The 13,437-nt window shown below is 40.2% G+C and overlaps 1 protein-coding gene across 1 annotated transcript in view; it reads right to left on the bottom strand.

Annotated features, from left to right (window-relative positions):
- LOC143283010 (uncharacterized) overlaps positions 1-12,258 on the bottom strand; it is a 69,591-nt gene extending 57,333 nt beyond the window's left edge. The window contains exons 1-3 of the mRNA XM_076588994.1: positions 11,339-12,258; positions 8,746-8,914; positions 6,342-6,451 (exon numbers count right to left, since the gene is read on the bottom strand). Coding sequence (XP_076445109.1) covers positions 6,342-6,451; positions 8,746-8,914; positions 11,339-11,500 — 441 coding nt within the window. The 5' untranslated portion in view covers positions 11,501-12,258. The remainder of the gene's footprint in view (positions 1-6,341; positions 6,452-8,745; positions 8,915-11,338) is intronic.
- Positions 12,259-13,437: the final 1,179 nt, after the last annotated feature.

The raw sequence follows: 13,437 nt of genomic DNA, 5'->3' as shown, positions 1-13,437 counted from the left end.
CCCCATAATGATAATGTGTCCGTTAAACCAAAGATGGAATAAAACATGTCTGAATAAAAAAAACACCAAAAAACCACCTCTGTACAGGTGCCCAAAGAGCACTTGCCCTTTCCACAGTCCATGGTGTGCACTGTGAGAGAGTCGTTATGATCACTGCCTGAACTGTTCCACTAGTTACTGAAGCTTAACTCTCTCCATACGAACGGCGAAAGAGACGACGTTAACAGCGTTTCACCCCAATTACCACCATCCAAATATTGCAAGCGGAAGGCTCTTGTACTGAAGAGGTGAATGCTGACAAACAATACCACAATTCTGACAACGGAAGCTAAAGGTTGGGTCATTGAGACACCCACTGGACATCCGAGGGGTCCGTGTAGAGGAGAAGAGAGGACTGGCCGTACTGAGTGAGTTAACTGTGGTTTCAGTTGCTGAACCTGTACTCTCTGCTCGGTATGCTGGGTCTATGCATGCGCAGCAAGGGCTAGGCACCTGCCCTTTTTCTTTTTTTCTCCCCATCCCCCTTTTTTCTTCTTTGGTTTATTTTCTCACAGTTATTGTGTGTGCAGCATTGTGTATAAGGATCAGTTCCCATGCTTTTGATGCCTCCTTGAAACTGAAACAGCTACAAAAGAACAATGTGGACAAAGTTTGTATTATAATGCAGCTCTTTCCACAGTTGAACTCTTTCTCAACTGGGACAAAAACAAAAAACAACAACAAACCCCCCCCAAAAAAACGAAACAAAACCAAACCATCAAGTGATGCCCAGAACTGTACCTACGATAAAAAAAAAAAAAAAAAAAAAAAAAAAACCAATCTATTCACACAGACAACGTTCTGCTCAGGCTAACAGACAGGGTTTACAGTCTTTCAACAATGCAGACATAACACAGAAACAAAAAAACAAAAAAAAGCAGAAGAAGCAGAATGCTGTAACTCCCAACAGCACCACCTAGCAAAGTGCTGATCTTGGGATTATGTCATCACAGTCTGCACAATTAGACTAACACTGTTTCTGCCACTCCAACCCACATCCACCCACCCAATCCCCCTTTGTATTCACATTCCCCTTGCTACCCACAAGCCAGGTTTCAAACATTCAAAATCTAAAACAATGGTTTGCCAAGATTTTTTTTTTCTTCCGCTTTTCTGAAGAAAAGAGTGTTATTTCATGACAAATTTGGTAAATATACATACAAGTATCCATATCATCATCATTATAAATACATTGTAAACATGACAACAGCACAGGACTTCAGCTAAAGCATAACATTTTCTATACAGAAACTTGCATGCAGGGTGCATGGACTAACAGACTGAAGCACAATCAAAGAGAAGTGAGCTATTCGCCAAATATTTCAAAGGAAAGGGGAAAGCAGCATGTCTCTTTTCTTTTCCCTCTGTCAAATCTCTGAACCATTCCATTATTTGTATTTGTATTTGTTTTTGTTTTTTTATCACAACAGATTTCTCTGTATGAAATTGGGGCTGCTCTCCCCAGGGAGAGCGCGTCGCTACATTACAGCGCCACCCATTTTTTTTGTATCTTTTCCTGCGTGCAGTTTTATTTGTTTTTCCTAACGCAGTGGATTTTTCTACAGAATTTTGCCAGGAACAACCCTTTTGTTGCCGTGGGTTCTTTTACGTGCGCTAAGTGCATGCTGCACACGGGACCTCGGTTTATCATCTCATCCGAATGACTAGCGTCCAGACCACCACTCAAGGTCTAGTGGAGGGGGAGAAAATATCGGCGGCTGAGCCGTGATTCGAACCAGCGCGCTCAAATTCTCTCGCTTCCTAGGCGGACGCGTTACCTCTAGGTCATCACTCCATTAGGAACATCGGTTCCCTTTCTTAAAACATCCTTGAACACAAATGATGGGGTTATAAAACAAGTTTCTTTTTTAATTTGTGAAAATTTCTAAACATCATTGAACTCTAAATGGGTTCAAATTAAATCTCTGAACTTAAAAAAAAAAAAACCGCAATGGCCTTCATTCTACCATCCCTTCTATCACAGACCTTTCAAGGGCTGAATTACACTGCTACATGGGTGCATGCACATTATCCCAGCCTGTCGGAGCCCTCTCCGACTCAATGTTGGCCACACATGAAATCAACACCTTAGGGGGCACAATAGCCGAGTGGTTAAAGCATTGGACTGTCAATCTGAGGGTCCCGGGTTCGAATCACGGTGACGGCGCCTGGTGGGTAAAGGGTGGAGATTTTTATGATCTCCCAGGTCAACATATGTGCAGACCTGCTAGCGCCTGAACCCCCTTCATGTATATATGCAAGCAGAAGATCAAATACGCACGTTAAAGATCCTGTAATCCATGTCAGCGTTCGGTGGGTTATGGAAACAAGAACATACCCAGCATGCACACCCCCAAAAACGGAGTATGGCTGCCTACATGGCGGGGTAAAAACGGTCATACACGTAAAAGCCCACTCGTGTGCATACGAGTGAACGCAGAAGAACACCTTAGGAAAGTCCATCTAACCACCCCACCAAAATTCCATAAAGAAATGTGTGTGTGTGTGTGTGTGTACGTGTCTCTGTGTGTGTCACAAACACACACATAAACACACACACACACACACTCTATCTCTCTCTCTCTGTCTAACACACACATGCCCACAGTAAAGTCTCAAGTGGAAAAAAAAATCTTAGGATCTGGCTGAACTAAAACGACACTGGTCAGTATGGGCAACTGAAAGTGTTAAAAGAAGAAAAATTTTACTGACCAAAAAAAAAAAAACAATAAAAAAGACAACAATCATGTGGATCATTATCATGAAGTGCAATTCACATCTAAATTCTCTACGTTCTTGTTTGACTAACTGTGGAACTGCACTTTAGTCACCCTTTTTTTTTTTCAGTACTGCACATATCATAGTGAAAGAACTTCATTTAGTATAAGTATTATTAATTCCCCAGAGAACATACCACTATTTTCAGATAAGAAGCTCACTCTTTACAACAAATATGCTAGCTTTTTTTTTATCCTCAATAAAGATGATGCTGACTTGACTTGACTTGCAATCTGTAGATGACAAACACTCATTTTCATTTCCATCACATATTCCAGCAAAAGTCCAAACAAGGTTTCAAAACAGCTACAGATTCACCAGCCAGATTTCAAAAGTCCAAAAATAAGGAAATAAACAAAACATCAATCAAGGTTAAAAAAAAAAAAAAAATGCTAGACAACACCGACGACAAACCTCCTCCTCCTCCTCCTCCTCTTCTTCTTCCTCATTTTCTTCCTCCTTTAACTGCAGGCCTTTGAAAGGGATGGCCCCCTCTCGCAGCTCAATGTCTAAACTGGGTTTGATGCCCAGCGTCCTCAAGTTGGACATGACGCGCTTGGTGACAAAACAGACCCAACAGAATCACACACAGCAACAAAAAAAAAAAAAGAAAAAAAGAAAAAAAAAGTAAAGTTTTTTGATTCTTATGGCAAACAGAATTTTTTTTTTTTTTTTTTTTTTTTTTAAGGATGACACTGACCACCAACAAACTGAAGATTTTCTCACATTGACAATAAATCAGAATAGAATTGAAAAAAATCCCCAAAAATCAAAAACCAAAAAACCCAAGAATAAAATAAAATAGAATGGAATGGAAAGGGGGGGGGGGGGGGGGGAAAGATAGATAAAAACAAAACTATTTGAAAAATATTTTTTTTGTTGTTAACAAGCAGAACCTGGTTTACACATTTCACTCACTAATTGGACTTTTCATAACGAGATTTTTTTTTTTTTTTTTTTCCAAATATATTAAATAAAAGGGAGGACTGTCACCTGGGCTGTATCTGCATGTCTTTTTCAGGGGAAAACTGCGCTTGAATTTTGTGCACAGAAATTCGCTGTGACGAAAAAAGCAATACAACTCTAGCTCTATTTTCATATCACACACACACAAACACACACACACACACACACAAGAAAAAAAGATGATGAAGATGATGCTCGTGGTGCTTAACAACAAGCAGAGAACGATCATCTCTGTGTCCCTCAAAGCCTGTGACAATGACAAGCAGAGAATGATCATCTTTGTGTCCCTCAAAGCCTATGACAATGACAAGCAGAGAACGATCATCTCTGTGTCCCTCAAAGCCTGTGACAATGACAAGCAGAGAACGATCATCTTTGTGTCCCTCAAAGCCTATGACAAGCAGAGAACGATCATCTTTGTGTCCCTCAAAGCCTATGACAATGACAAGCAGAGAACGATCATCTTTGTGTCCCTCAAAGCCTGTGACAAGGACAAGCAGAGAACGATCATCTTTGTGTCCCTCAAAGCCTATGACAATGACAAGCAGAGAACGATCATCTTTGTGTCCCTCAAAGCCTATGACAAGGACAAGCAGAGAACGATCATCTTTGTGTCCCTCAAAGCCTATGACAATGACAAGCAGAGAACGATCATCTTTGTGTCCCTCAAAGCCTATGACAATGACAAGCAGAGAACGAACATCTTTGTGTCCCTCAAAGCCTATGACAATGACAAGCAGAGAACGATCATCTCTGTGTCCCTCAAAGCCTATGACAATGACAAGCAGAGAACGATCATCTCTGTGTCCCTCAAAGCCTATGACAATGACAAGCAGAGAACGATCATCTTTGTGTCCCTCAAAGCCTGTGACAATGACAAGCAGAGAATGATCATCTTTGTGTCCCTCAAAGCCTGTGACAATGACAAGCAGAGAACGATCATCTTTGTGTCCCTCAAAGCCTATGACAAGGACAAGCAGAGAATGATCATCTTTGTGTCCCTCAAAGCCTATGACAATGGCAAGCAGGCAACATGTTGGCATGATGTAATGAGGCAACAGACACCCACAATAAAAAAAAAAAACACAAAAAAAAACCAACATATTTTTACACAGTTTTTGCTGCCCGTAACTACAAAATCGACTGTTTTAATTATGATAATCTCAACACAAGTCTGGATGCACAAACAAAAATGCAGCAATGAAAGAAAGAAAAAGAAGAGAGAGAGAGAGAGAGAGAGAGAGAGAGAGAGAGAGAGAGAGAGAGAGAGAAGAACAAAAACAATTGTTACTAATCTTTTGGACATGACTGATCTGATGGGTTCTTTTTTAATGAAAACATACAGATCTGACTGAATCTCTCTCTCTCTCTCTCTCTCTCTCTCTCTCTCTCTCTCTCACACACACACACACACACAGACTCAGACAGACATACACAGACAGAAACAGATACAGAAACTGACAGAGACAGGGACCAAAAAGGAAGAGAAAACAACAAAGCTCTACAGCAGATAACTATCATCATCATCCAAGGACAAACCATTCTGAACAAGACATAATTGGCAGAAATTTCACAAACCAACAGTGACAGATACTAAACAGGTATTTGTATTTGCATTTCTCTTTTATCACAACAGATTTCTCTGTGTGAAATTCGGTCTGCTCTCCCCAGGGAGAGCACGTCGCTATACTACAGCGCCACCCATTCTTTTTGTATTTTTTCCTGCGTGTAGTTTTATTTCTTTTTCCTATCGAAGTGGATTTTCCTACAGAATTCTGCCAGGAACAACCCCTTTGTTGCCGTGGGTTCTTTTACGTGCGCTAAGTGCATGCTGCACACGGGACCTCGGTTTATCGTCTCATCCGAATGACTAGCATCCAGACCACCACTTAAGGTCTAGTGGAGGGGGAGAAAATATTGGCCGCTGAGCCGTGATTCGAACCAGCGCGCTCAAATTCTCTCGCTTCCTAGGCGGACGCGTTACCTCTAGGCCATCACTCCAGAATGGAATGGAAAGGTATTATCTCAATCTCAGATAAAAAGCAGTCTGAGGTTGCTTAAGCATTCAAAAACCATAATCAGGGCTCTTTTTTTTTAACAATTAAATAAAGAAAACCACAGTTCACACAAAAACGATTTCAAACAGATGTTTCGTCCCCCCCCTCCCCCCCACCCCTCCAACACTCAACACATCCCCCTATTAAATAAATACAAGCAACAAGTGTTATACTTCATTATCAAAAATTTTACAACACATTCATTGACAAAGTACAGTTTCTCAAGTTAAATCGTGTTGGGGGTTCTTCTTCTTGTTTTTTTTTTTTTTTTTCATTAACCAGACATTGAAAAAACAAAATGTCTAAAATGTGGAAAAAAAAAAAAAAAAAAAAGAAACTGAAACAATTTTGATAAAATATATCTTCTTCTCCTGCTTTTTTTTTTTTTTTTTTTTTTTTTTTGCCTTATGATGATATGAAAGCGAAATGGAAAATGGTTCCAGTCAGAACAGAACTGTACAACAGAGAGAAAACGGTGAAACCATTGGCACCCAAACTGACCTCGTCTGTTGGTGTATCTGCAGTAGTGTCCTTTCTCCCTTTCTTCTCACGTCTGTACCTGGCCGCATGATGCAAAGGGGTGATGTCATCTTCACCGCGTTTGTTGACATCTGCACACACACACACACACAAATAAAATAAAATAAAATAAAATAAAATAAAAAACATCCCATAAAATATAAGGATATTTCATATCAGTTGACGGGCACAATACCTGAGTGCTTAAAGCATTGGATTTTCAATCCTAGGTCCTGGGTTTGAATCTCGGTAACAGTGCCTGTGTGGGGAAAGGGTGGAGATTTTTCTGATCTCCCTTGTCAAAAATATGTGCGGACCTGCTTATGCCTGAGCCCCCTTTCATGTGTATACGCAAGCAGAAGATCAAATACGCACGCTTAAGACCCTGTAATCCTTGTCAGTTTTAGGCGAGTTATGGAAACAAGAACATTCCCAGCATGCACACCCCTGTAAACGGAGTATGGCTGCCTACATGGCAGGGTAAATTGCTCATGCATGTAAAAGCCCACTGGTGTACATTCAAGCGAATGTGGGAGTTGCAGCCCACAAATGAAGATTTTTTTTTTCCCAGTTTAGTTTAATGCTTTATAAATTTTTTTTTTTCTTTCAGCAAGCATTGGGTAGGCTTTAAATGCAAACTGTTTGTTAACTGGTGGAAAGTGGTTGAAAGTGGTATTCCTACACATACATGTACATTTTGTACATTTTCCACATGATAAGGTGTAGGTATGCTTCTAATACGGTCGATGAACCATGGAGGTATGCATGCAGTGATGGCTGTATCATTAGCCAGAATGCTGCTTGGTCCAGGCTGTGGTCTGTTTCCCTTTAGTGCTCAGAACTGTGTACTGTGAAGAGTGCAGCAAAACGATCTGCTTCTTTGCTTCAGCAGAGATCTGATTAATAATAATAATAATAATAATGGTATTTATATAGCGCTGAATCTTGTGCAGAGACAAATCAAAGTGCTTTTGCACCAGTCATTCACACGCATGCATAACTCTAGGCAAAATTCTGTAGAAAAAATCCACTTCGATAGGAAAAACAAATAAAACTGCACGCTGGAAAAAATATAAAAAAAAAAAAAAAGGGTGGCGCTGTATTATAGCGACGTGCTCTCCCTGGGGAGAGCAGCCCCAATTTCACACAGAGAAATCTGTTGTGATAAAAAGAAATACAAATACAAATAATACAATCTCTCTTTCTCTCTCGCTTGCTCTCTCTCTTTACCCTCCACCCGTCCCTGTCTGTCTGTGCAGCCTTTCAAAGAAACACACATGCACACAAACATGCACACCCACAATCACTCACACTCAGCGACAAACCAAACAACCTACATAAAAAGATAAGACAAATTAGCGTAACCAAACCAAACACTCTAGCTGACAATGTCACAAGGATAATTCCCATTCAGGGGATACACACACACACATGTACACATACACATACACACACACATGCATATATATATACATATACATTATATATATATATATATATATACACACACACACACACACATAAAGAGAGAGAGAGAGACCTACATATACATTATACACATATATACATAGTGATACACACACACACACACACATACATACATACATACATACATATATATATATATATATATATATATATATATAAATACATGTATATCAAAGGAAATGTATACAACTGATGAAAAAAAAGGGTAAAAAAATCACATAACCTTTTACAGCTGTCTGGACAGTAAATTCATATTCATTGTATTCATTGTCAAGATCTCAGCATTCAAAGACTGGGCCTTTCACAGAAGACCTTCTCTTCTTCTACATTTTACATCCCCAACCAAAGTCAGGTACCCATTCACACCTTGGTGGATGAGGAAAATCTAGGTCAATATCTTTCTTTGTATGCATGAATAAATTATACAGACCATGATTTTTATGCTCCCATCCACAAGAACCATCAGTGGCAGTCTGGGATCTTGTCTTTCAGATGAAACCATAAACAAAGGTCCTGTGTGCAGCACAGACTTAAGAGCTTGTAAAAGAACCCATGGCGACAAAGTAGGTATCCCAGGTGAAATTCTGTAGCAAAAAACAACAACAACAACAAAAATCCACTTTCACAGTAAAACAAATACACTTGCAGACAAGAAAAACACAGAAAGAAATATATCAATATCTGATATGGATGGTGGTGCATTTTGGTGATGCACTCTCCTTGTGGGAGAGCCACAAATATCACAAAGGAATCTGCTGTGGCAAAAAGTAATATAATATAATACAATAAAACACAAAGAAAATACACAGCATAAAGGTAAGAAAACCACAAAGAGAGAAGTGAAAAAAAAACAAAAAAAAACCGAAGTATTGTTTGCTTAATAAATGAGTCAACACACCTGCCCCATTCTCCACCAGCAGTTTGACGACACCCAAGAAATTGTATCGGGCGGCGTAGTGCAACGGCGTCAGGTCGTCCTCGTCATACTGGTTGATCTTCTTCTTCACCGTTGACCCCAGGTGGCGCAGCAAAATTTTCATGTTGTACTCATCTCCATCCCGAGCACACTGCACATAAGGGATAAAAATAGAAATAAGCAAATAAAAATAAGCAAATAAACATAAGCAAACCATAAACTCTGTTCAAACAAATTTTGAGCTCAGTTTGAGTTTTCTTTATTTTCCTACAAGTATAAATTCAGCAATACAGCAATAATTGTTGGGCTAAGCACTAAAAAAAACCAAAAAAAACCCAAACAAACAGGAAACCGAGTACAACACTGTAAATTATGAACTGCTTTTTAAAAACAAATTTATGCAACCTTCTGTTACTTTTGTATCTATTTTCTGGAAAGTATATTGATGTATACTATACAATAACACAATGTATTGCGAATCACAGACATGTATTTATGTGCATACTGTATATCATACATGCAGCATACAGCTGCATACTGAAACTACATAAACATTATCTTGTGTGTAAGAAAAACATATATGTGACTTATAATTCAGCAGTAAAGAAATAAAAATATCACTTTACAGAGTATGCTGTATGTATTCTGATCATCCGTCAGCTGTCTCAATCTTTTCAGTGAGGTCAAATCAAAGAGTACAAGCAAAAAGCAAAAATGACAGAAAAGATGTTAATCTTTTACTTTTTTATTTATTTATTTATTTATTTTTTATTAAATGGGCATGTGTGTGGGTCAATTGTTTAAAATATAGTGCAAGAAAGATGGCTTAATTAGCCTCTAACTTCTAAGTTACACAGACTTTGTCTCAAAAGGTTTTTCGGTCTCTGTTTGAGGCTTATCTGTTTGTTTGGATACATTTTTTGTTGTTTGTTTTCTTTCTGGTGAACTGTTTCTAAAAAATACAGTAAATATGATCGCTACCCAGTACTGGAGAGATTCTCCTTGCACATGTTTGGGGATCTTTCTTCTGCAGCTGGCTATTGGGAATCTAAAGCACGCCGGATGATGAGTCTTTTCCAGTTCCAGACACAACACCAGCAGCTATCTGTTGCAAATGCACTATGTCGCTCTTTTGTGGAGGCCTTGGAAAGGAGCCATGCACCTTTTGGAACTATTCCAAACAGATTTGTTTCTTTTCTTTTCTTTGACTTTGTCTCAAGAAGGGGAAACATATGATATGTATAGCAATACTTCCCACTCTCTGATACATTCTCTGTGTGTGTGTGTGTGTGTGTGTGTGTGTGTGTGTGTGTGTGTGTGTGTGTGTGTGTGTTTGTGTGTGCAGCAGTTGGTGTAGATTTGTAATTGATATCCTATATACTTGGATGCAAATTATATGCACACACACACACACACACAAGTGTGTGTGTGTGTGTGTGTGTGTGTTTGTGTGTGCAGCAGTTGGTGTAGATTTGTAATTGATATCCTATATACTTGGATGCAAATTATATGCACACACACACACACACACACACACACACACAAACAAACAAACAAACACAACACACAGATGCATGCACATAGTGAAAAAAATACCCCAGAGTATTTCTCCCTTCTACTTGATCCATTCATGTTGTGTGCAGTGGTAGGTATCTAAATTTAAAGTTTATCACATCCACATGCATACACACCTAAACATACACAGACTGCATCAGTGCATGCACACACACACACACACACACACACACACACACACACACACAAAATGCACTGAAACACACACACAAAATGCACTGAAACACACACACACACCCACACACACACACAACTATTGCTGAGATATGGTGACAAACAGAAAAAAAAAGAGAAAGAAGGTTCATGTATGCACAAGATGATAAAGTTCATGGTGTTTATTTAGGTTGTAATGCCAGCCAATAAAAAATAAAAATAAAATAAAGAGAGAGAGAGAGAAGAAAATCTTGCCACTGTATTTGATGACACAAAACAGAACTTTCAAGTATTCAACATTAGAATCACCACCAATGACTGGATTTTGTTTCAGGTTGTACCTACCACAAAATCACACGTTCAATTCAAACGTTATGACAGTTCAGGGACACACAGTCATAATTAGCATTTATAAATAATGACAGACAATTACAAACATTTGCATGTGTGTGATGGGAAGGGGATTAGGAGTTGGGGTGTGTGTGTGTGTGTGTGTGTGTGTGTGTGTTGATGAGTGTGCATGTTTGTGTTCATGCATTTGTGGGTACTACATGTGTACATGCGCATACGCAAGCATACAAAGTGGAGTGGAAGAGAGTAACAGAGTGGCTTATAAACATAAATATATAGGCAGAAAGAGCAACTGACATAGCGATAAAGATGTCTAGTCTATATGAGGTGGATAACAGCTCTTAAATAGTTGAACAGGGACGAACAGGTCAAGGAAACTGGGACATATATCTTTGTGATGCCCAAGTATACGGGTATGGTGATGGAGGTGGACGAAATGCATGGATAGAGATCGACAGTCTGAGATTAGGCAAATACTTTTTTTTTCTTTAATTACCTGATGCAGGGTGAGATTCAACACTTCGGCGGTTACGCCTGGCTGCTGGTCCCCTCCCCCTTGTCCTCCACCCCCTCCTCCGCCCCCAGCGATCTCTGGCAGCTCCATTGCGCCTCCACCTCCGCCTTCTTCCACAGGTCTGTAATGTCCATCAGTCGCCATACTTTCACTTCCAAAGTCTACAATCCCCTCTTCTACCGATCACACTGAATACACCACCACAACACCAACACCACCATCAACAAACACAAATCGATGCAACGATCCCCACCATCGAGCACAGACTCTTCCAAAATATCGTGTTCCAACGGTGTGTGAGGTTTTGCAGGTTTTTTTTTTTTTTTTCTCTTTTAATGAACCTACTACTTTTTACAAACAAACAGAGCTTGTTTGAAGGTACACGTATATTGGGGCGCAGTGCTATCAACGTACGCGCCGTAAATGTTCACTGTATCAAAACACACGCCCGAGCAAATTGCGAAATAAGTGTTCCGACTGGTTTGTCAGGAATGCGGCGAGTGTTTCTTGGGGTTGCCCTACTTTCTTTCTCCCCCTTTCGTCAAACTGGCTCGGTTGAAAATATGTCTTTACTGAACACAAGAACGCACTTCAACGCTTCTCGCTTGCGATGGATATAAAATTGTTCATGAAGCATCAAGAGTTCTAACTATGTGAATCACAGAAACACGCCAACTACACATTCCGACCGAAGGTTTTGCCTAGTGATAATCCAAACAAGAACACATGTGTTTGACTACACGTTTTTCCAGCGCAGCCTAGCGAACGTACAGAACCAGTCATGCTATTTCCAAACGAAATGTCAGAAGTACTAGACCGAACACTGTGTTAGAAACTGGACTCTAAAATAAGGTCTAAATACTGCAGGATAAAGAATAAACGCAATTCCATATATGTGTGTTAATTTTGTGTTGCGACATAATATTGCCAGGCCCAATGGACTGCGCAGTCAGTCGACATTACTGGATTGGTCAATTTTGGTCACATGCCACAAGGGGATCTAACCATTCCAAACTTTCAGGATGGAAAACGGGCTGTTGCCCATTTCAGACCGAAATATTGTGTTGGTCGACTGATGCTTTCTTAAGACGCTCAGCTGTCAATACAGAGAGTCCGTGAGGTTGTGGGATCGAATCCCGCTCTCGCCCTTTCTCCCAAGTTTGACTGGAAAATCAAACTGAGCGTCTGGCCATTCGGATGTGACGATAAACCGAGGCCAGCTGTGTGCAGCACGCATTTGGCGCACGGCACTGAAAAAGAATCCATGGCAACGAGAGTGTTGTCCTCTGGCAAAATTACGTAAAAAGAAATACACTTTGATAGGTAAACAAATATATAAGCATGCACTCAAGGCTTGACAAGCGCATTGGGGTATGCTGCTGTCAGGCATCTCCCTAGCAGATGTGATGTAGCGTATGTGGGTTTGTCCGAACGCAGTGACGCCTCTTACTGAGAACTGAAACTGATGCATTTCATACTCAAAGCAGTCGACTGTGTGTATGTGGGTGTGTCACAGTGGAGCGTGCGTGCATGTGTGTGTGTGTGTGAGAGAGAGAGAGAGAGAGAGAGAGTGGCAGCATGCCCCACGATCAGTGTGTGTGTACTGATGTGCGTGTGCCACTGCGTTCGCGTGTGTACAGTACATGCATGTCAATCACGTGTATGTGACATGTGAGTGCGTCAGTACAGCATGTGTACGCGTTCTTCGACTAGTTTTTTCAAGGACACGTGAATTTAACTTAAATTAATTTAAAGTAAAAACTGATTCAATAACTGTCCTTGTCAGAAATACTGAACCAGGGGAACACTGCGAAATATATACATTCATTACACAAGATATACGATATCACTGTACCTCAGTACCAACTAAAGTGCACAAAAGCGGCTGTGGCGGAGACGGAGACAACTGATCAAATCAGTACAAGACAACTTCCCCGGGGATTCGTAGAGAATGGGCAGACTCGGAAATACGATGATGCTTTAATGCCGTTTGTTTGGTTGGTTAGTTTTGTTGTTGCTGTCATTGTCATTGTTCTTGTACGTGTCAAGTTATTCACACACACACACACACACACACACAC

The sequence above is a fragment of the Babylonia areolata genome, chromosome 6 (assembly GCF_041734735.1).
Source record: "Babylonia areolata isolate BAREFJ2019XMU chromosome 6, ASM4173473v1, whole genome shotgun sequence".
Classification (NCBI taxonomy): domain Eukaryota; kingdom Metazoa; phylum Mollusca; class Gastropoda; order Neogastropoda; family Buccinidae; genus Babylonia; species Babylonia areolata.
The sequence above is the reverse complement of the archived record's forward strand: the minus strand, read 5'-3'. Positions and strand labels throughout refer to the sequence as shown.